Source organism: Notamacropus eugenii, chromosome 4, assembly GCF_028372415.1.
Source record: "Notamacropus eugenii isolate mMacEug1 chromosome 4, mMacEug1.pri_v2, whole genome shotgun sequence".
Classification (NCBI taxonomy): Eukaryota; Metazoa; Chordata; class Mammalia; order Diprotodontia; family Macropodidae; genus Notamacropus; species Notamacropus eugenii.
In genome coordinates this window covers 247682000-247706772 of record NC_092875.1, presented here as the reverse complement: position 1 = coordinate 247706772, position 24773 = coordinate 247682000, and the positions used below count along the sequence as shown (strand labels likewise).

Here is a 24773-nt window from a genome sequence, read left to right as displayed (position 1 = left end):
GGCAATGTGCTAAGCTCTTTACAGGTATTATCTCATTTGATCCTCTCAACTCTATGAGATAACTGCTATTTTAATCCCCATTTTACCACTGAGAAAACTGAGTCAAGCAGAGATTAAGTGACTTGCCCAAGGTCACAAGCTAGTCAGTGTTTGAGGTCAAATTTTACTCAAGTCTTCATTTATTAAGTGCTTGCTATATGCTCTGTACGTACTAGGTGCTAGGGATACAAAGGCAAAAAAAAAATTTGAAACCATACCTGCCCTCAAAGATCTTACATTCTGTTGGGGGGAAACAGTATATTCACAGGTAAGTCAATATATAGATATATAGATATAGATATATATACTAGGTCAATGCAAGGAAATTCGTATTTTGTGGGTATATGTGAAAGAAGAATTATTATAAGTTCCACATCTTGGAGAATTATGTCTACAAATCATGTTTCTTTTTTGTGTTATATTTTATTTTAAAGGGTTGGTACTTGGATGACAAGTCTATGACTTTCCTAGTAGATCTACATTTTTTTCTCTCTAGTTTGCTCCCAATTTTCTGGCTAGAATGATCAGAAGCTTTAATGTGGTCCTGGGGAAGTAATTTGAATGTGGATATTTCTGAGGCACGAAGTTTACTAGGTGATAGATTACTTTAAGGGCCAACATCTTAACTAATAAGGTCATCAGTGACACTTAAAAAAGAGTCCATGGTCATTCTTGTGCCCTAATCATTAACCTATCCTTTGTCCCAAATGGCCAAGAAAACCAAGAGCAAATTAAACCAAGAAGGAATCAAAATAAAATTTTAGTGTTAAAGACAATATTATGGGATGAAGTTTTTGACACTGGATTAGGAAAACGGTCTTGGATAAACATGGGAATTTCACAATTGCGTCAGCTTATTTCTGACCTGATTATAAACAGAAATTCTTAGAAATTATCTCCAATTGGAGTGCCTGTCCAGGAAAAACCCTTGGGAACATCTGAGTTTTTCCTATTGCTAAGCATTTTTTAATTTTTGAATAGTGAGGTAGTTTTTTTTTCTTCTCTCTCAAAATGTCTAACTCTAGGGGCAGTGGGGTGGTACAGTGGACAGAACACTGGCCTTAGAGTTAAGAAGGACCTGAGTTCAAATCTGGCCTTAGATACTTACTAGATGTGTGACCCTGAACAAGTAACTTAATCCCAATTATCTCCAAAAAAAAAAAAGTCTAACCTAAGGTACAGATGAATTTCAAAAGGGATTCTCTGTGGTTTTTGTTTCTTTTCCAAAATCTGTTGCAAACCCAGGATTTTCCCGTTCATTCTCAGGTAGGTACAAGTGTATATGTGAAGGGCAATATCTAAATACTGTGGATAATAAACAGTACAATGCCCAAAGGACACCAAAAATTCTAGGAATTCCTTCTCTAAAACCCAGGACTCTGCCTCTTAACTAAAGAAAATTTGTCAAAACAGTATGTCAGTGCATAGATCTCCTTGTTGCCTAGCAAGTTCAAGCAGTGGAATCATGCCCTAGCTGGTGGGTAGTAGTTAGTCACTATTTTGCATGGGGCATGGAACACATGATAATACCGACTTACCAGTCACTTGTATTTCCACCAAATCAATCCAAGATGTCCGTGAAAGTTTACCACAGAAAGAGGAATTTGTCAAGAGAATCTACCATTCTATATAGTAGTCTGATTGAAATTTTGTTTCTACAATCACATTCAAAATTCTCAAATCTGTATTCCTTCCCCAGTGAAATTTCCTAAAAACCACAAGATAATAGTTCTCTTATCATACCTTCTCTGCTCTTAGCCTTGTAGATCTAGGGAAATGGGCATAATGAAGCCTGAGACTATGACCCTGGTTGTTGGAGCCCTATACATCTTTTCATATTCAAGAGAGTAGAACCTTATACCTAAGTGCCCCTTGAACTCTCTTCTTGAGCTGGACCATGAAGATCAGGAAGGCTTTTAATGGATAAAATACTATTTCTCCCATGGAGTAGTTCTCACAAACTCAACTTCATGGTGATCCTATCCATTTCTATACTTCTGTGGCACTTTAAATGGAAAGCTCCTTATATCCTAAGGTGGTATTCTAAGGTTCCACTACACACGAATCTTTAAATGCCAGACTAGTATATTTTATTTGTTGGTGTATCCCTTTTGTTTTGTTTTTCTAGCTTAGGAGACAATGTAGTTTCCATTCTCATCAAACAGAAGAAAATTTTAAATGACATTACATTATTTAAACAGGCAGCTTAAATCTTTCTACCAAGAGCCTCCAGACATACAAAATAATAATACATAGGTTATGTCATCATTGTCAAGAAAAAGTTGAAAGAAAAGTAGATGAGAGAAGGGAGTGGAAGCATTTATCCTTTGGGGAATTTTTTTCCACACTTCTTGGGCATGTGAAAAATATGTCTTGCAAAAGTTTATACCCATGGCCTCTAATGCATTTATTTTCTTCTTGTCTCTAGGATGGTGGCACCGCATTGCTGGCAGCTAGTCAGTATGGCCACATGCGAGTGGTAGAGACCTTACTGAAGTATGGAGCCAACATTCATGATCAACTTTATGTGAGTTTGTTCCCAATGGACATTAAATATGCAGTTTTCAGTTCCCTTGCCACACATGATCTCAGCAATATTATCTCAACTGCCAGCAATTGCCTCTTGAAAAAACAAACACATACACACAAAACCCAGATCTACTTTTATTCTATATTTTAATTAACTGTAAGTTTTCAGACTGAGCAATGTTTACAGAGTCGGGAGATGACATCTAATTGAAGTAGATGTAATTTTTGCTTCAGGAAAACCATACTGATCTTGGTTCTGTAATTTTGAACCTATTGACATATGTCATTTTTCTTACTCATAACAAGTTAGATCCTACAACCCCCCCATGCCATACATCTTCATTCCATGACAGCCCACCCAACATAGCATATGGAACTGAGGAAGAGTGAAATTGAATGTTTTCTTTACATGCTTGTGACATGGGACAGTTCATTTCCACAAAAATAAAGTATCTACTCTGTCCAAGGCCCTGCAGTGAGGACCCAGAGATGGAAAGTAAAGAAAAATGAAAAATTGAAAAATCCTGCTTTCAAAGAACTTAAAACCTAATAGACAGGAAGAGTAGCTAAGCTGCTATCTGGGAGAAGAACAGAGTGTAGGTGAAGTAAAGGCACAGCCCAAAGTTGCCTTGGAAGTGCAACTACTGCTAGGGTGGACAGTTTTCTGCCAGTTGGCAATTAGCACATTTCCCAAGGGCTCTACTCATTGATTAATCATACCAACTTACAGGGTATATAATAAATATGATTCTATTTTGTAGGTGGTAGCATGAGAGAATTAATAATTTAATTACAGTAGTTAGAAAAAGATTCCTCTAACCACAGCAAATAATTAAAAGTGGGCTATGCCATTTTTAAAAATTAAAAGTGAAAGTATTTTTAATTAAATTTTAAAATAAAATTTAAAGTATATTTTAGAAATAAAGTAATTTTTTGAAAGTTAAAATTTCCTATAACTACAATGCAATCAAGTGACTTGGGTCTCTTGGGGAATGAGTGGAGAAATCAAAATTAACCCTTCAACTGCTGGTTTCAGCTATTTATGCCCTGGATGTTATGTTATCCTGCAATTAGACTTTTTGCCTTTAAATTCAGATCATATATATGTGTGTGTGTATGTGTGTGTTTATATATGTATAAGTATATGTATGTATATACAAAGGAAGATGTGCTAATTAGATATGAATTTTTCATTTTATCATATTCTACTTGCACCCCAAGGTATGCCTTAAAAATTATAGGGTACTTAAGGGTTAACACATATCTGTGCCTTAATAGCATTCCCCCTCCCTTTTGTGGTGACAAAGAATTGGAAACTGAGAGGGTATCCATCAATTAGAGGATGACTGAACATCCTCTGTGGTATATGAATGTAATGGAATTCTATTGTGCTATAAGAAATGATGAACAGGCAGACCAGAAAAATCAGAAAAGATTTATATGAACTGATGCTGAGTGAGGGGGGCAGAACCAGGAGAACATTGGACACAGTTAGAGCCACATTGTGCGATGACTAACTTTAATAGACTTAGCTCTTCTCAGCAATGCAAGGACCTAAGACAGTTCCAAAAGACTTATGGTGGAAAATTCTATCCCCATCCAGAGAAAGAACTATGGAGTCTGAAGCACCCTATTTGCTCTTTTTTATAGCTGTTAATTTGTTTGTTTCTTCTTTCTCGTTGTTCCTCCCATTACTTCTCATTCTTCTCTACATCATAACTAATGTGAAAATACGTTTAATATGAATGTAGAAGTAGAGCCTAAATCAGACTGCATGTCGTCTTGGGGAGGGAGAAGGAAAGGGAGGGGAAGAAAATTTAAAACTCAAAATCTTATGGAAGTGAATATTGAAAACTAAGCTAAAAAACTAAAAATAAACTAATTATAAAAGAAAAAACTTTTAAAAATTAAAAAATATATCATCCCCACCCTCATCTGCCCCCATATATACCTCTCATAGTATCATGGATGATCCATGAATGCAGATGGAATGACTCAGGCACTGAATGAGGGCCTGAGGACTCTGATGACTCTGCAGTTCCTGTTAGTAGGGATCATTGCAAAGGCAGAAGTCATTTGTGATACTTCTGCCCTCTCTCAGGTGAGGCCTGTAAATCATGATTTTGGCATTAGTGCCACATGAATAGTAAATAATTATAATAACCCTCATTTATATGGTGCTTAATATTTTGCGAAGCATTTTAGATACATTTTCTTATCTGGTTCTCATAATAACATATGTAATATACATATTTCTATATATGCATATAAAATATAAATATACACTTATATACAGTTGTTGCTATTGTTGAGTTATGTCAGTAGTGTTTGACCTTTTGTCACCTCATGTGGGGTAAACACACACACACCCACACACACATACACACACACCTGTTTAATGTCACATTATTAGAAAAAAAGAGATGTTTGCCTACTCCCATTTGTTAAGCTCTCATTATAGCTCAGACCTCGCATTCCCATAGTCCTTCATGTCTGTTATCTCATTTGATCTTCACAATAACTCATGAGGTAGTAAGTATTTTAAAAACTCAAGAAATTCCATGCCCAACAGTGACATCAGCACCATCATATCTTCCATTTACTTTATGGCCCTGCCCCTCCTATGACCCTTGGCCAGATGATCTAGTAAAAGCATCCAAAATAGTTAAAGTGTAGAGAAAAAAAGGTCACAAAGACCCTAGAGTTTCTGTGAACTGAAAGGACAAAAACAACGGGATTTGGAAAGCATTCTTAAAGAATTGTCAGAGAATTAGCAGCTGTTGGTGGCATGCAAGCCAGCTTAGAGGAAAGCACAAATCAGCATCTGAAGCTTTTGCTCCCACATGAAACGTCTCTTAAAAAAAAAATCTGTACAATATTTAATTAATTTTTAAAATTCCATGTTGAGTATTGCCCAAAGACTGCCAACTCAGCTGACACCCTTTGGAAACACAATAGTACCCTCTGCGTGAGGCACCTAGACTGGCAAAGAATGGTGCTTGGTATTTATTGGTGTACACTAATGGCTACTTTCCTAACCTGAGGCATGATGGCTAGCCAGATTGGTCTGTCTTTTCCACCAGGGTATGCTAAGGTTTTCCACTGTGGTCTAAAAATAAATCTCATTCCCATCAGATGTGACTGGAAAAAAAGGAAATAAAGTACCTGCCATCAAATGAATCATGTTGTCCTCTAGATTCATAACAGATCATTTCACCAGCTTTGATCAAGGACAAAAAAATGCCCCAAAGCTACATACACCCAATTACAAATGATAATGAAATGGAAACAGAAACAAGCACATGTTCTGTTATTGTAGATAATATTGCTTAATTGAGTTCATAGGTGGTAGCTGTCTATGGGATGGGCATGTTCCACGTAGGAGGGACTTCAAACATATCTTAGAGGAGCAATTATTTCGAAGGCATCACATTTCATCCTTTAGCAACAGGGGCAGAAAGACAAATGGAAAAAAAAAATCTAATGAGAAGGAAATCTTGCTCCATTCATTAAAACCCACAAAAATGTATTTGTAACAATATTTAGCCATGGCAGACTATGAAAGGCTGAAAAGAAACACACACACACACACACACACACATACACACACTCACGTACACAACCCTTGGAAATTATTATTATGAAGTAGGGGCAGCTAGGAGACAGAGTAGATATAGCATTGCCTGGCCTGGAGTTAGGAAGACTTAAGTTCAAAGGTGGCCTCAGACATTTACTAGCTGTGTGACCCTGGGCAAATCACTTAACCCTGTTTGCCTCAATTTCCTCATCTGTTAAATAAGCTGGAGAAGGAAATGACAAGCCACTCTAGTAACTTTAGCGAGAAAACCTCAAATGGCATCGCAAAGAGTTAGACACAACTGAACAGCATTGACAGCAAGGGTCTGAGACGTAGAAATGACAGGGCTGCTGAGTAGCATGCAATACTTTCTTCACATTTATCAAAGCTTAATCCTGACAAGCATCATGGTATAGTGAATGGAGAGTTGACCTCAGAGTCAGAAGGACCTGGGTCTGAGTCATGCCTGCAACATTTGCTGGTTATGTGACCCTAGATAAGTGATTTAATCTCTCAGTAGTCTAGGTGACTTCCTAAGAAAAGAGATGGCACAATTCCAGCAGACTCACAGGAACCTGATAGACTCAGAGTGTGGGCCAGGGCACACATTGGGTTGGGTTTTTTCCCAATGTGACCAATGTATTCATTTGTTTTGCTAGACTATGCATTTTGTATTGGGGGGTTTTTTCTTGCTTTCTCAGTGAGGGGAGGGAAGGAAGAGGTAGACAGGAGAGAATATAGACCTGGAAATAAAATAAAATAAAATGGAAATTTTTTTAAAAAAAGAATATTAAGTAGAGGAGAAGGATGTGAAGATGCTTTAGTAGAAGGGGTTTCTACCTGTTGCTCCCTACTCATATTTTTTCTAGAGGTCCTGTTTTAAACTAACAAAAAAAAATACTTGAAAATTCTGCTAATCTGTGCATTTTTTTCCAAATCTAATTTCTTCTAAAATACACTTGAATGGCAATTCCTTTTTTTTCTCCATTTGGTGTTTTCCAGGATGGAGCCACTGCACTCTTCCTCGCAGCCCAAGGAGGTTACTTGGATGTGATTCGATTATTGTTATCTTCTGGAGCAAAAGTCAACCAACCAAGGCAGGTAATGTTCATCCCTAGCTCTTGAATTGGCCACGTTCATTCAGCAACATTGTAAAGAAGCCCAGGGCAGTGCTGGGAAAATACATGCCTAAGAAAGTCTTTAAGAGTCCAAGTTAATGGTTGACTCTTCCATTGCTTGCCATGTTTGTTTTCTACTGACCCTGTGCCCTCTGAAATCCAGCTAACTTCACAGTTTGATATTTTAAAATAGCTCAGGTGTTTGGTGCCTGAAGGTGGGGTGAACACTCTGTCACCTGCTATTCAAATAAATGGAGTCTGCTCTACAGTAATGTTAGCCCAGGGACCTGAACAAACACAGGCCCATCCAGGGGACCTTCACCCAGCCCAACCCTTCAGCTGCCCTTTCACCAGCGCCAGAGCTTGCTTTTAGGTCCTAAAGCTCACCCTGCTTTCTCTTCCGACAGCAAAAGGTAGAGCAGATAGAATTAAGAGGAAATTAAGAGGAAGCAACCCCCTGCACTTGTCAAACTGGCAAAAATAGTGAAAAACAATGAAATCCAGTGCTAGAGGGATGGAGGCTCAGAGAATCATTCATTCTTTGCTGGTAATATTATAAAAATAGAATTTTGGGGAGAAAACAATATTGAACATAGAAGTATTACACAAAAGTGATAAAAATAAGTGTGCCCTTTGACTTTATTATTTATTGGGAGTAAATCTAAAGTGTTATCAAAAAGGGAGGGGATTCTTCAAAGATTTTTATATCAGTGTTTAAAATTGCAAAAGACAAAAAAAGCAAAAATGAAAACAACCTGAACATTCAAGAATAGAAGCGTGGTTAAATAAACTGTAGGACATTAATACAATTAAGATGAATAATGATGAGAAATGAAAATAAGTAAGAAACCTAATGAAGTAATGCAAAGTCAAAGAAACAAAACCATAAGGATATAACGCACACTAATTACAACAGCATAAAAGGAAAAGGAAAGAGACCCAACTCTCTTAAATTCTTAAGGGGAGTGACTGAAAAGTTATAATATTTTACACATTGAAATTCCTTTATTTAAATGTAAATGGTTACTAAGCAAGTTTAATTGGACGTAATGATATTTGATTGTTTGCAATAAATCTTTTCTTCAAAAAAAAAGAGAGAATTGATTGGAGATAAGTATAAGAAAGTCGGTAGAACTTCTAAATCTAGAGTTCTTAATGTTTATATTGTCATGGACCCCCTTGGTAATATGGTGAAGTCTATAGATGCCTTCTCCAAATAATGTTTTTAAAACACGTAAAAATGTTTAAAAATAAACTGCATGGGATTATAAAGGAAGTCCATTATAATGAAATAAAGTTATTAAAAGATTTAAGAAAAAAATAAGTTCACAGACCCCAAGTTAAGAATCCCTGCTCCAAATGAGTTTAAATTTCTTGGTCTACATGAATTACACCTCAGGAAGGGGTGGGGAACCTCTAGCCTCGGGGCCACATGTGTTCCTCTAGGCCCTTTGACTGAATCCAAATTTCACAGAACAAATTCCCTTAATAAAAAGATTTGTTCTGTAAAACTTGGACTCAGTCAAAAGGCTGCACCCAACAACCTAGAAGGCTACATGTGGCCTGGAGGCTGCAGGTTCCCCACCCAGGGATCAGGATAACTTGAGGCTGGGACCATGGTAGCACTATCAGTAATCTTAGAGGAAAGATGGAGAATTAGAGATGAGCAAAAATAGTATCATAGTTTCCCAAAAGAGAAAAAAGGGAGACATCATCAACTAGAGTTTGGAAGGCTTGACACTGATATCAGGAAAAATTAAAACCCAGTGCCTGGCGTGTAGTCAGTGTTCAATTAGTATTTGCTGAAAAACATCTAGCACAGATGATTAAAGAGAAGCAACACGTTGCCAGGGAAATAAACCGGAATTTATAATCAGAGGACCTAAACTTGGCTTTGCGATTTATATGACAGACAGAGAGAAGGAAGGAAGAATGGAGAGAGACAGAGAGAAGGAGGGAGGAAGGGAGGAAGAGGAGAAGAGAGAGGGAGAGAGAGAAGGAGGGAGGGAAGAGATAGACAGAAAGAGGGAAGAAAAGAGTGGAGGAGAGAGAGAGAGAAGAAGAAGAGGGGGGAAGGGGAGAAGGGGGAGGTGAGAGAGAGAGAAAGAAAATGGAAAAGTGAAAAGACCAATGGATTTTGAGTTAGAGGTAAACCCAGATTTAAATCCCAGCTCTGTTACTTAATCCTTACTATCCCTGTGATCATGTATTTAACTTCTTTAGGTCTTAGTTTCTGCATCTGTAAAATAAGGGAGGTTGAACTAGAATCTAGTTGTCATTTATTTGACACAAAGATATCAACTACCCAACCTGCAGGCTGAAAGTTTTCCACAATACTCCCAAATCAAGGATTGAACTGGGTTGAAATGTAATTGGGAAATGTTTGACAAAATAAATAAAAACACAATACAAGATAGATAATGTCAGTTTGTGATTTTCTAAGTCAATAGGCAATCCTCAAGGATCTCTTTCTATTTAAGTTTGACACCACTGGACAAGATGATCTAAGGGCTCTTCTGGCTCTAAATCCTGTGTTCCTATTAAATAATATTTGAACTCCTAGAAAGGGAAGTGGTGATTCCCAGCAGAGACTTACTAGGACTAAATCATGCAGGTTAACATACCTTTGTTCTTTGACAGCGTTCCTGGACTGGTAAATGAAGAAAATGCTGCATATATAAGTGCCTCTAAATTTCAAAAAGCTGTTTGACAGTTTCTCATGCTGTGTTTGTGGATAAGATGAAGTTAGATTAAATAATAATATAATTATTTGGGTTCAGAACTGGTTGAACAATCCTACCCGAAGAATGTTGAATGGCAGGTCACTGTGGAAAACGTCTAGTGTCCAACTAGAAGTCTTCATCACTGACTCTCCTCTATCTAATATTTGTTAATCAATGACTTAGATCAAGAGATCAATAAGCATACTTGTTTGCTGTTGTCACAGAGTCCAAAAAGATAGGTAACTCATTGGACAACAGAATCAGAATTCAAGATGATGAATTAACGGGCCTAAGCTAACAGTGGGGAATTTAAAAGCAATAAATGTGAACTTCTTCTAGGTTCAAGGATGGGAAACTCATTTATGACTGTGAGGATCAGGAAAGACTTTGGGGAGTAGGTGGCATTTGAACTGGGTCTTGAAAAATGGATAGGATTTCAATTATTATATATTGTAAGAACAGCAGCAGTCACATTAGAGGCAAAGAGAACAGTATGTCTAAAGCAAAGGAGATAGCAAATCTTAGAACTTGTATGAGATACTGTAGAACCCTCTCAGAAGTGGGGAACCTACCACCTCACGGCTCCATGTGGCCCTCTACGTCCTCAGGTGCAGCCTTTTGACTGAGTCCAAGTTTTAGAAAACAAATCCTTTTATTAAGGGGATTTGTTCTGTGAAGTTTGGATTCAGTCAAAGGGCCACACTTGAGGACCTAGTGGGCCACGTGTGGCCTCAAGGCTGCAGGTTCTGCACTCCTGGGATAATAACAGATCAGGTAACTGAGAATGGACAGTCAGTAACATTTAATGCAGCAGTGACCCTTTAAAAAAATAAAAAACATTATTTCATGCAGTAATATTTCATGCAGTCTGAGAGAAAAAGCCAGTTCTAGGCAAAATTACAAAATAGATGAAGTTTGATTTTGAAATATTTTTGCCCATCCTTTCAGAACCCTTTTGACTTCCCCTGTCAATTCTGTGACTTCATTCTGTTGGCCCAAGATCTCCCACTGAGACATCTTTCGGTACCTAAATTACTCCCCTAGTTTCCCTTGTCAAAGTTTCTTATCCTATGTCCTGTACCTTTAGTTTACTATCCTAAAAGTATTTGACTCTAGGTGGCAGTGAATTCGCCAGATTAACATCCCTACCAGTGTTTTGGTTAGCTAATCTGATATGCTATCCCTCCCAAACAACAAAACATCTTGAACCAGGTAAATTCAACCAGAATTAATTGCACAAATAAAGCAAAGAGTTTGATGGACTTCTGAAACAAATAATTAAATCTCACCCCACTTCTCCATCTAATTTTAAAAAATAGTCCAGTTAGGAGTGTCTGGTTGCAAAAACTTCTCTTGGCCAAAGATTTAGACCAATGAGAAGTTGATTGTGTCCCCAAGGTAGCCGGTGCTTCCCCGACAAGAACTTGAGGCAATATGGTAGAGCAGATAGAACACTGGACTTGGAGTCGGGAAGACCCAAGTTCAAATCTAGCCTTAGACATTTCCAAGTTGTGTGTGACCTTAGGGAAGTCATTTAACCTCTCTTGGCCTCAGTATACTGTAAAATGGGGATAATAATCATACCTGCCTCACAGGATTGTTGTGACTCTCAAATGAGATAATATACATAAAACCCTTTGTAAACTTGCAAGTACTGTGTAAAGGTTATCTAGTATTAAGAATTCCAAGATACTACAGGGGCCCTAACCACAACCATCACCTCTACAAAGGACAGAAAAAAAGGAAAGGGGGTGTGTGTGTGTGTGTGTGTGTGTGTGTGTGTGTGTGTGTGTGTGTGTATGCGAGGGATAGAGAGAGAGGGAGAGAGATGGTTGTTAATGATTGTTTGGAGACAGCCTTGGCATTCTTTAAGTACTCATCTTTCTTTGTGACTTTCCATAGAAGGATCCAAAGGGGTAAGATTTCTTTCCTACAGGATTAAGCTAGTGGTATCTGCCACACTAACAGAATCTTTGCCCTGGTGCCACTTAAGCCCTGTCATCTAAGTTTCCAGTGTGTTGGCACCATCTCTGTATGAATCCCTTCTTTTAATGAAGAGGAAGCATTTTGTCATAAACAAAGCCTCGGAGCAAGAGTTGGAGGACCTGAGTCCTAAGACTTGGACGGGCCAATAACAAGTTGTGTGACTTTGGACGGATCCCTGAGTAAACTAGATCTCATTTTCCTCATCTGCAAAATAGGAATACCTGTGCTGTCTATTTGCTGTGACTAGGGCAAATGAGATAGTATATGTGAAAGTGTTTACATAGTGCAATCTAAACAGAAGCTGTTTTTAATTATGCTAATATTGGGGGGATGAAACTGTCTTGTTTCCAAGGTTTGAGGAAGCTCAAGTTTCTTGTAACAACTTTAAAAAATTCATTAGCTAAGGGGCAGCCAGATGCAGTACATAGAGTACCAGGACCTGAGTTTAAATCCTGATTCAGATACTTACTAGCTGGTGACCCTGGGCAAGTCACCTAACCCCAATTACCTCAAAAAAGAAGAAACAATAATTCATTAGCTAAGGGACAGCTAAGTTGGGCAATGAATAAAGCAACTAGCCCTGGAGTCAGGAGGACCAGTGTTCAAATATGACCTCAGATGGGGCAGCTAGGTGGTGCAGTGGATTGAGCACCAGTGCAGGAGTCAGGAGGACCTGAGTTCAAATCTCACCTCAGACACTTGACACTCACTAGCTGTGTGACCTTGGGCAAGTCACTTAACCCCAATTGCCTCAAAAAAGAAAAAACAAGAATTCATTAGCTGGTTGACTGGGGTAATGCAGACGTTCCAAGGAGCTTTTCTTGGGAACTCTACTTTATGAACATTAAATATAGAAGAGGTCATGTAATGACTTCTTAGGACTGTGAAAAATTTGTTTCAGCCTGAGGATGCCTTTTCCCTCTGGAACAGCATTAGAACAGTCACAGGGCAATGTCCACACACCGTCCAAGTAACTCTCTCTTTGTTAGATTACCAAGCTGGGTCAGGCCATGTCTAACATAAAAACTAGTCGCTGGCACCCTCTGCTGGAGAGAGACCTTTAAGACTTAACAAGATTCACATTCCCTAACACAAATGGGAAGGTCTGATTTATCTATGAGAAAAAGGAAACCCCTTTTCCTGCCCTAGGGTTGGAGGAGTGGGAAGGTGAGAACACATTTCCCTGCTCTATGAAAACCCAACCTGCAGTAGTTTTCATAGGCAAATTATACAGATTAAGGAAATTACATGATCAAATGGAAAGAGGCTCTGGGCTTAGAAGATTTGGGTTCAAATCCCTCATCATGCTTCCCCTGTGACCTGGGGAAAATCAGCTTCCATTTTCCTATCTGAACAGTGAGAGAGAGGAATATAGATGACCTCTGAGATCCCTTTGCTATAGATCTCTGATCCCATGACCTGAGAGGATTACAGAAGACCTCTGAGAGCCCTTTATTGCAGAGCTATGATCCCATAATCTGAGAGGATTATAGAAGACCTCTGAGAACCCTCTGTTGTAGATCTATGATCCCATGACCTAAGGCGTCGAGGGGCAGATTTATAGTCAAGTCAAGCAGAATCAACAAGCGTTTATTAATCGATTACTACATGTCAAGCACTGTGCTAAGCCCAGGAAATCCAAATACAAACAGAAACACAAAGAAACATTTGTCCTAAAGAAGCCTGTATTCTAATAGAAGACAACGAAAGGAAATGACTGGGGGGAGCTCAAGGTGGGGGCCTGGCAGAGAAAGTTCAGAAGTCAGGACTCTATTCTGGGATTATTTGAGGCTTGAATTTCCTGGATGGTTTATGGATGATATTTTTACTTATTATGTTAACTATTTCCCAATTATGTTTTCATCTGATTCAGGGCACTGGGGAGTGTTGCAGGCAGAGCCTGTGGGTCCATATCTGATACCTCTGGTGTAAATGGATAGAAAGTTGATTTCAGAGCAAAGATGGCCTGGGTTCGGATTCCACCTTTGCCACATTCTAGCTGTGTGATCCTGCGCAAGTCTCTTACCTTCTCAGTATACTAGACAACTCTCCAAGACTAGAAAAACTGCAGAACAGCTACTGGTCTGAATTGAATCCTACCTCAAATGTCACCCCTGGCCCAACTGTCCCTTCTCAAATTCTCTTTATCTGTTCTCCAGAGAGTCTGGTGTCTTGCTCGTGTCTTCCATCCTTAGAAGTTTAAACGGCTTTGGTGTCCCTTGAAGCCAGGAGTGAGAGCACATATAGCTACACACTTACACCCTTTGTTGGCCTTTTTCTCCTCTAAAGGATGGAACAGCTCCATTGTGGATAGCATCTCAAATGGGACACAGTGAGGTAGTGAGAGTAATGTTGCTTCGGGGGGCAGATCGGGATGCTGCAAGGAACGTAAGTAACCCCAACTCTTGTCATCTCACTACACAAATAATGTTGTCTATAAATGCAGGACAAATCATTTTTTAGAAATTCATTTGGAACTTAAATACATAAAGACAAAAAAACCATTTCCATGTGCACAGCACAACATAAAAATGTTGGCTGTTTTTTTTTCAACAGTGAAATAAACCTTAGAATATTAGAGAACCATACTTTTAAATATTTTTCCTGCATAATCATAGCTTATATGAGCCTTACCTCAGATTCCTAAAACTCGCCTCGCTTCTCTGATATCACAAGTGATTAATGTCTTGATAAAGGTACAAGGCACACTTGTTTATTTCTGTGTCCTTTGTGACATCTGGGCACTACACAGGTTTAGGCTGTCTATGGACTTAATAGAATTCTTAAGAAATCCAATGAAGTGGCTAATCTTTGGTTTATGCTTTTATCTAGTGCATTGCCTACCAACAGCCAAGAAAGCATTTGACCTCATAGAGCAAAATTCTACCTTGGGGACACTCCAAGAAGTATATCTGCTTGCGCTTAAGATCACATTGTCTTTAGTGTTCAGGCTAGCTGTGTCAGCATTAATGAGTTTGAAGGTTCTCCATTAGGAAAACCCCAAATGCTCCTGGGTGCTAGCAGTAGGCTAAATTTATTGAATAGTTACGCAGGGTAATTCAGGCATTCAGCAGCTCTCCCAGAGACATGGGAAGAAGCCTTTGCCCGCTATCCTTTTGAGTATAATCACTCAAAGCCTGTTTTTTACCGGGTTATTCGGGGCCAGGAATAGCCAAAGAGGAAACAGACTGGAAGACATAAGTCTCAGACTTAGAGGAACCCAAGCTTCTCTTTTGCTGAAGATTTCTGTACCCTTCAGGAGTTTAGAATGGAAAAGGACCAATAATGACATAAATAAGAGTTTTATTGTTGTCTTATCCTTCAGAGTAACATTATGAAAGGCACTTTAAGGAGAAATTTAAATCATAAAATCTTATCCCTAAGAGCTCCAGGAACCCAGAATGAATGGTACATGTCTGCTGCAGTGAGATGGCTACAAAATCTATACATCCAATCTTAATGTCTCTCTCCTGACTTCACTCCCACATCACCAAATGCCTGCTGGGCATCTCTGTCTCAATATCTGTTGGCATCTCAAATTCAACATGTCCAAAGTAGAATTCATTATCTTTTCCCCTAAGCCCATCCCCCTTCTGAGTGCTCTATTTCTGTTGGGGGAGCACCATCTTTACAGTCACCAAGGTAAAACATTAGAGGAAAGCAAGGCTCTTTCCTCTCCCTAATCCTCCCATATCTAATAAATTAGCAAATTTTGTCATTTTGTAATGTCTTTGACCTCCATCCCCCTTCTCTATTGATATAGTTATCACCCTAATTCAGTCCCTCATTGCCTATCTGTTTTAAAACAATAGCCTCCTCTTTGGTGTCCCAGCTTCTAGACTGTCCTTTCTCCAATCCATCCTCCAATAATCTTTCTAAAACACAAGTGTGATCAAAAATCTCCGGTGGCTACCTCTTGCCTCCAAGATAAAATGTAAACGCTTTCTACAATCTGGCACTAGCCTACCTTCCCAAACTTATTTTGTTTATTCCTTTTGATGCATACCACATTCCAGTCAATTTGGATGACACAGATGTCCTTGAACTTGCCATTCCATCTCTAAGCTGACTGCCTTTGCCTAGACTGTCCCTCGTGCCTGAAATTCACTCCCTCCTCTTAGAATTCCATCTTCCTGCAAAACCTCCCTCACATGCCACCTTTGGCCCAACTGTTACTTCTCAAATTCTCTTTATCTCTGCCTCACTCAAGAGCAGAGTCAGTCTCTGACCTTTCCTTGTATCACCAGTGCTTAGCACAGTACCTGGAACATAGTAGGTACTTAATAAATGTTTATTGACTGACTTTCTGGAAAGAAGACTAGAGGTAGCTTTCTAATATCTGGGTAGGTCAGTAGGTGGTGATTTGGGGTCAAGCTACCAGAGCTCAGCACACTGTCTGCATCTAGTATCGCTCTATCAGATCAGGTCATTAGATGGCACTCAAAGCTTACTCTTGCCACAAGTAAAAACCCATTTTTCTGCTTTTCTGGGGCTCTTCTCTAAGGATAAAAATTAACCATATCATGATCCATAATACCTTGGCTTGTGGACAATATCATTTACATTGAGATTCTAATCTCTTTCTCAACTTCAGTGACCTGAAAGGATTATTTCTTTACATCAATCAGTCAACATTTGTTAAGCACCTACTATGTGTCAGATGTTCTAAGTGATTGAAGATACAAAAAAAAAAGTGAAAAAAAACAGTCCCTGTCTTCAAAGAGTTTACTGGGGGAGACAACATGCAAGCAAATATGTACAAAATTCTAATGCAGAGAAAAGAAACGTAATAGCTCCACCTTTAAAAATTCCCACAGATAGACAATCTGCTGCTCTGGTTGATGTCTGAAATCTCAACTGCCTCCAACCCCTCTTTCTTCACCTAATTTTTCCCAGAACCACACACAGACTGTCGTGGTGGGGGACCACCCCTCTAGGCATTCTGGTCCCCAAAGTAAAGGCTACAGGGCATCCTCTGTCTCAGGTCACCACATCTACTCCCCATTGTCATACTGGGATTGTAAAGACTTTCCTTGTTACCTTTTCAACTGTCACTCACTGCCTTCATGGACTCTTCAAGATATTTCCGTTGTCAGTTTAACAAACTGCTCACCAGAGAGCCTGAAGTATTTTGACATCTTTTCCAACAGATCTCTAGAGAGGAGTTTTTCATTTCTTCCTCTAGTCCTTTCTATAAAACACGATGACACTTTTAAAATGCTCACCTTAATCTGTAACACCAGAACAAGTATTTATGATAAATATCCTGAGCAATTTACCTCTATATTTCCTTCTTTTCTCTGGTCCCTAGAAATGGTAGGAAAATGCAGAAAGACCAAAAAAAGAAAAAAAACCTCAGCCAAGAGAAGGTTACATGTGTGTACTTGTGTTGTGTCTTTCCAATAGAATATATGCTTCTTGAGGGTAGGAACTGTTTTTCTGTTTTGCCTTTGTATCATCAACACTCTGAACATTGCCTCATGTATAGATGCTGTTTATTAAGTGAGATGGCATATGTAATGTACTTTGCCCATCTTCAAGTGCTGTATAAATTATTGTATAAGCTATTTATATGTAATTATATATAGTACATATAGCATACTATATAACAAATATATTAATGTAATACATAATATATAAGCTACAGATTATTGTATAAGCTATTATTATTTTTGACATTTTGTTGAGTTCAGGGAAATAATAGCTATCTTCAGGTATTTTAAGGACTGTCACATGAAAAAGCAATTTTTTGACTTTGGTTCGAGGGAGGAACTATAAGCAAAGGATGAAAGTTGCAGAGAAGCAAATTTTAAGCTTAGTTATTCCAAAACAGAATGGGATGACAGGGGAGATAGTAGGAGATAGGCAATGAAGACCTTCAGACAAATTAAGGATGTGATAAAAGAGATCTTTATTCAGGTTTTGGATTAAGTGACCACTGAGGTCTTCTTGCACCTCTGAGATTCAATGATTCTGTAAAAAAACAAAACAAAACCAACTGGAAGCAGTCTCCATGAATAAAGAATGTCTATAGCATATTCATATAATTTAATAATGTGATGAAATGGTAAATATGAAGAAAATAAGGAAATATGGAAAGATTTCTATGAATTGGTGTCAGGAAAAGTGGACAGAATAAGAATGCTATACTAATGACTATAATCATATTATAAACAAAGGCAGCTTTTTATCAACACATGGATGGATTTGGAAGGGGACACGGAACAAATGTTATTTGCTAAAATGTAGATTACACTATTTTTCTAGTCAAAATGCAAATAGGAATTTGAAGTTTTATCTGGAAATTTATTCCATGTTTTATTTAACTATTTGTATTTCTCGAAAATTTTGCTGAGTACATAATGAAAAAAAATGCCATTGGCTCAGAAATGTGTTTCAGAGTTAGTATGAAATTCAACAGGATTCATTCAACATTGCTGAGTGACTAATTGGAAAAAATGTCACTTGGGGGCCTCCTTGCCCTGCCAGTCTCTCTATCCTGAGAATAGAGCTACATAAATTTCCCAAAGGCAAGGTCCCATCTTCGAAGAGTATGACGTAGGAATCTATTTGGTTCTCCTATAGTTTTGTCAGAGATCAACAATATTTAATGTGCTTAATGGTGGCTGTCTGTTAGGAGATTGTCCGAGATCAACATTTTAAGTCTATACAACTTGCCTACCAAAAATTGTTCCCTGATGGCTTAGCATAGTGCTAGCACATTCTGTATCCTCCATCATCCATCTATGAGTTAATGCATTACTCCTCTCATAACCGACCTTTGTCTACCTCTCTCCCTCCGTTAAGGATGGCACAACAGCATTATTGAAAGCTGCCAATAAAGGCTATAATGATGTCATCGAGGAACTGCTGAAGTTCTCTCCCACCCTTGGCCTATTAAAGGTAAGATCTGAAAAGGAAGTTAAATCATCTGCAGTGAAAGGAACTTAGAATGGAAGAAGTCTACATGTGGAAGTTTTTGGTATGGCTACCTATTGGCAGAATTTTTTTTTTACCTCCCTAGCATGGACAAACACCATTTTGGACCTGGGGAGACATAAACATAGCATACACATAAAAGGGGAGAGAGATGAAATTGACCAGGGAATTCTGATACTATATTTTCCAGAAAAAAAAAAGCAACCATCCACATCTCCTGAAAGACAAAACCTGAACTATTAAGGATTAGAAATCAAACAGTTTCATTAAGAAACCAATCATATGCTGATAATCCCAGTTGCTTATGAATTTTCTCCAGAAAGGTAGATAAGATATATCCTTATAAACGTTTTCTGTTCCATTCTTTTCATCATCTGAAGTAAATAGACGTTATCTGTGGTTGCCCTCCATAGTCAAAGGAGGCATACAGAACAGTAAAATGGCTAAGTAGGGCAGTGGATCAAGAATACCTGAGTTCAGATCCTGCCTCAGACACTGACTAACTCTGTGACTCTAAGCAAGTTCCTTAACCTCTCTCAGTCTCAGTTTCCTCATCTGTAAAATGGGACACCTACCTCACAGGGTTTTGACAAGGATCAAATAAGGTAATATTTAGAAAGTGCTTTGAAAACCTTAGAGTCAGGAGCTATTATTACAGAACAACTAGGTGGCAGAGTGGATAGAGCACTAGGCTTAGAATCAAGATTTCCTGAGTACAAATCCAGCCTTAGACACTACTAGCTGTGTGACCCTGGGCAAGCCACCTAACCCTGTTTGCCTCAGTTTTCTCATCTGTAAAATGAGCTGGAAAAGGAAGTGGCAAACCATTCTAATATCCTTGCCAAAAAAATTCACACCAAGAGTCAGACACAACTGAAATAACAAATACTATTATTATTGTTACTATTGTTAAAATTTTATCCATCTGAATGAGCCATGTTGAATGCTAAGGACTTCATTAAAGATGAATATATTTTGGTGGAAATTTTTCCAAAATTATCGTACACTTTCCTTGTCTTCTTACCATACACTAAATGTAATGAAACGTTTTATTGATGACTTTGTATCATCATTATCGATACCAGTTACTTGGGATACTGTATTGTACTCTCCCCAGAGGCTACAAAGTGATGAAGGGCTATTTCCCCTAAAGCAAATGTCTCCAGACACCTGTGCTTTTCAGTTCCCATATCTGCCTTTCATAGTTTTTCCGTCTCTGCCTTTGCCATTGACCTGTTAGCATTTACTAAACAGTTCCCACGTATAAAGTAAGGAAGTAGGTCTTAGGCATTAAGAAAGGCTGAGAAAGAAAAAGGGGAAGTATAGGAAAAATAATACTGCTGTTAATGTTTTGACAATCTTGTTCTTCGAGCTTTGTGTTTATAATCAATGCTCAAACTATGTGAAGGATTTCATCCCTTCTGTGGTTGCTACTAATACCACAAATTTTCCTCCTAGAACGGAACAACAGCTCTCCACGCCGCAGTGCTCAGTGGGAATATCAGAGCAGTTGCCTTGCTCCTGGAAGCAGGTGCAGACCCTGCCCTGAGGAACAAGGTAACCCATTTTACTGTGCCTTTAATTCCTTGAAGTCGCTAAACAGAGGCCCATATTGGACTAAAACCATCCACCAAGAGATAATTTTCGTCTTGAAATGGCTTCTGAACCCTTGGGGTAAAGAGACATAGTTATGCTCAAAGATACGCTGTAGAGATTTTTTAAAAATTCTACTGCCTAGTACCATTCTTTTGGGACAAATTCCATCAAGTAACATCTGGATATTCAGGGAGTTCCCAATTTAGGAACTAATTATGTTCCAAAAGTTTATTTGAGTTATTTGTTTTGAACTGAGGATGCATTCCCTACCCCCACAGGAAACCATATTATAAATGGAAATTAGGTTCCCAGGCTAGGTTTCCTTCTAAAGCCTATTTATTCCATGATGGGGACTGCTTCAGGAAGGCCCATCCCTGGAGTTCTATACATTTCTAATAAAAAAAATAAGAAGTTTTTTTTTACCATATTAACAACTAAATGAAATAGGAAATTATTATTATTATTTATTCTTATGTGATATACTATTAATTATATTAATAATAAGAAAACTGATAAGAAATATTTTTTATTTACGTTCAATGCTGCTATACCAGGATATAAAGATGCCCTCCTCTAAGGCTTCCTTCAGCCATTCAGTTCAAGAAAGACCCCAGTGTGACTATGCATCTGTTCTCACTCTTCCAGTACAAACTGTCAAAATACTTGTGAGGTTGGCCTGTGCCCTGCTCAAGTAGTCCTATGCTATATAGTCTCTGCCTGATTGACCTGAGAAGAGAGTTAAGTAAGAATCTCCGATCTCTCCCACTTCCTAGCAGGAAAAGCAGGAAAGGGAAGGTGGTTAATTTACTTCTCTTTATGGTAAACCACTTCCAAATTGAAAAGGAGACAGAAAGGTTAGCTTAGGTCATGGTTTCAGTCAAAGCATGAAATGTGGTAAGCAATGGATGCATTCTTGATGCTGTGTCTACATAGTGGATAGCATACTGGGCTTGGCATCAAGAAGAGACTTGTCTATGGCTGGATTTGAACTCATAGAGATGAGTCTTCCTAATGTCAAGTCCACTGCTCTATCTACTGAGCCATCTAATTGGCCAGGATCACATAAGTAGAAATAGGGCTGTTGTAGTAGCTCAGGGAAGAGATGATGAGGGTCTGAATGCAAGTAGTAACTGTGTGAGTAGAGAGATGCTATATGAAAGAAATAAAGATAGAAACAACAGATAAACAATTTCTAGATAAACAATTCCAATGAATGGCAGTAGCGAAGGTTGGAAGAGGAATGGATGGAGGGAGTGGTGCAATAGAATATAATGAGTTCTATTTCGAACATGCTGAGTGAAAAATTCCTACAGACATTAATTCCTATGTGTTCAACAAGCAGTGGTGATCCTGAACTGGAATTCAGGGGAGAAACTAGGGTTAGATACATAGATTTGAGAAGCATCATTGAACCCATGGGAGCTAATTAAGTCACCAAATGAGAAAATATAGACAGAAGGAATGACATAAGCATTTATTAATCAAATACAATGTACCAGACACTGTGTTAAGTGCATTACAATTATTTCATTTGATCCTCATAAAAATCCTGGGAGATAGGTGCCATTATGATCACCATTTTACAGCTGGAAAAACTGAGGCAGACAGAGATTAAATGACTTGCCCAGAGTTACACAGCTAGTAAGTGTCTTGAGATAGATGTGAACTTGGGTCTTCCTGACTTCATAGCTTTCTCATACAAAAAAAGAGAAAAAGATCCAGGACAGATCCTTGGGGAATAGTTAGTAGCTATGGCAAATGTGAAAATCCAGCAAAAGAGATGAGCAAATGAGAAGTGGCCAAATAGGTAGGCAGTACTGGGGTAAAAAAATTTTTTTCAAAGGAGTTTTGTTTGGAGTTTTTTGGGTTGGGTTTGGTTTTGGTTTTGAAGCATAGAGAGGCAGGGGGAAAACGAAGAGAGAACAGTGAAATGAAATGGAGAGATAGATCCTGGTTCCCTCTATTTCCTGGGGAAACCTATATAAACGGTTAAAAATAATAGCTATTTGGAGGAACCCATACTCCTCTACAGTCTTTCCCTACAGGACGAGGGGGTAATCCTTTTCCCGCCATGTTGATTTCATTAAGTACCCTCTATTTAGTTACCTAATGGGTTAAAGGTATATTATGGAGCTCTATTTTAAATATAGTTGTTATGGGAGAAATATCTCCTTTCTGAGTTCTTGTGTTGGGTAACTACTACCAAATATAATATATTTTTACCACAATGTATAAATCATAGTGGTAATATCATTAGGCAAAGACATAGTTTCAGGCCTCAGAGAAAACCTGAATGACCACAAGAGTTCTTAAAAGGTGTCTTATAGACAAGATTATTTCAGAATGACTGAGAAATTATTCTTTTACACATGGCAGTCTTGTACATTCCTCTTCGGTCATAAAAGTTAAAAAGAAAATAGATCCAAAATCCCTTCTATTTTATTCTTTCCTTTCCCTTCTCTTCCTTTCCCTTCCTTTCCCTGCCATTAAGATTGAACAAACAGCCATAATGTCATTCATCCCCTAAGGAAAAAACAAATCTGACCACATAAACTCTGTAGCTAAACTAGTGTATAGGGAGCTCAAACTACATTCAGATTTGTAGAGAGGCAGATTAAGGAGTATTTATGCGTCAGGAGTCAGGGACAGCTGAAATTCTTCCCCAGGCTTCTTATCTAAGGAATGTTTAAAGCCCTAAGTAAATTTTCATATCTCTTAGGACAAGTTTTGATCAGGTGAGGTTAATATTAATGAAATATAGACTTTTAGTTAGCCAAAATTTGCAGGATGAATGGCTGAGTCCCGAATAATAAAAGGAATTAAAATGTGTACATCTAATATACTTATACATATATACAAATATATGTGTGTATAATACACACAAATTATGATGTATGTTTTGTGCAGATACATGCCTATACGTACTACATACAGACATATATGCATGTGTGCACATGTATGTTTATGTGCATATATGTGTACATGTACATAATGTCTTCCTTGTACAGTTGTTTGCCTGTTATTTCCTTCATTAGACTGAACTCCTTGACAGCAGGGACTGTCTGTTACCGATCTTTGTTTTCCCAGTGCTTAGCACAGTGTCTGGCACATAGTAGGTGATAAATGTCTATTGATTCAATGACTTGACTCATAGAAAAGTGTAATTTAAATATCAAGTGAAATGATACCTCTAAAATGTATAATGCTTTACATTTTTCAAAGTATTTCTGTGGAACAGCATACCTTGATGAGGTTGTCCCAACCAATGCACTTTGCAAGAATGTTATCCGTGCATCATAATCAGCCCCTGCTGTAGGGATCCAGAATCCCACTGTAACTTCCTCCCACTAATTAAACGTTTATAACATTGATATGTGGAACTGCCTATCCCAGAACATCATTCTGCTTTAACATTTTACTTTCTTTCCTGTGGTTAGCTTTTGACAATATTAGATTATGCTTGTTCATAAGCTCGTATGATCCCCATAGAACACTGAGGTTAATAAAGAGAAGAGAACGTATTATTTAGAGATATTTAGTGATTTGCCTGAGGTAAAATAACTAGTAAGTTGGCACAACCACAATTGAAACCCAGGTCTTTCAAATGTTTATGTAGAAGCCTTCCACCAAACCACACTGTCTCCCAATAACACTATCAAGTGTATCTGTATTATTGAATTGTAGACCACAGACCACGTGCAGCATGAGTCACTGTGGTTTACAATTTGGACAGTGCTGGAGTTAGAAAGACACAATGCCATAAGTAAATAACGTGGGGATTTTAGATCTATGAAAGGGGCATGATTGGGGGCAGGTGTGTCAAGACGCACAACATGGCAACTGAGCTGGAGTTTCCTAAATGCGCTGTATTTCTCCTTTCAGGCAAATGAACTACCAGCAGAACTAACCAAAAATGAACGCATTTTACGTCTCCTCCGAAGTAAGGAAACACACAGGAAGTGCTAATTCAGCTGGTATTTCATGGAGGCTAAGGCCTGTCCACATCAGTAAGAAAGTAAATTTGTTCTGCAAACGGTTTTGGACTTCGGTTCTTGAAAGCATTTTATTTAACTGGCTCACAATGCCAACACTGCTGCTCTCTGGACTCTCTTAGGGTCTCCACTCTGTGCCCCAGGTTCAGGGTGTGGGGTAGCTCTCAGACGCCTTCACTGTCCCTTACAACAAAGTTTACACACTGGCCTGTTAACTAGACTCCACTGTGTTTTATAGCACCCTCATGGAGTGGAAAGAAACTCCCTCATACCA

General features: G+C 38.4%; 1 protein-coding gene across 4 annotated transcripts in view; it reads left to right on the top strand.

The window, feature by feature from the left end:
- ANKRD29 (ankyrin repeat domain 29) overlaps positions 1-24543 on the top strand; it is a 58351-nt gene extending 33808 nt beyond the window's left edge. For all 4 annotated transcript variants that reach the window (XM_072604395.1, XM_072604398.1, XM_072604397.1 and 1 more), the window contains 6 exons: positions 2468-2566; positions 7148-7246; positions 14262-14360; positions 18780-18875; positions 20370-20468; positions 24390-24543. In XM_072604395.1, the coding sequence (XP_072460496.1) occupies positions 2468-2566; positions 7148-7246; positions 14262-14360; positions 18780-18875; positions 20370-20468; positions 24390-24473 (576 nt within the window). In that variant the 3' untranslated portion in view covers positions 24474-24543. The remainder of the gene's footprint in view (positions 1-2467; positions 2567-7147; positions 7247-14261; positions 14361-18779; positions 18876-20369; positions 20469-24389) is intronic.
- The last annotated feature ends 230 nt before the right edge of the window (positions 24544-24773 follow it).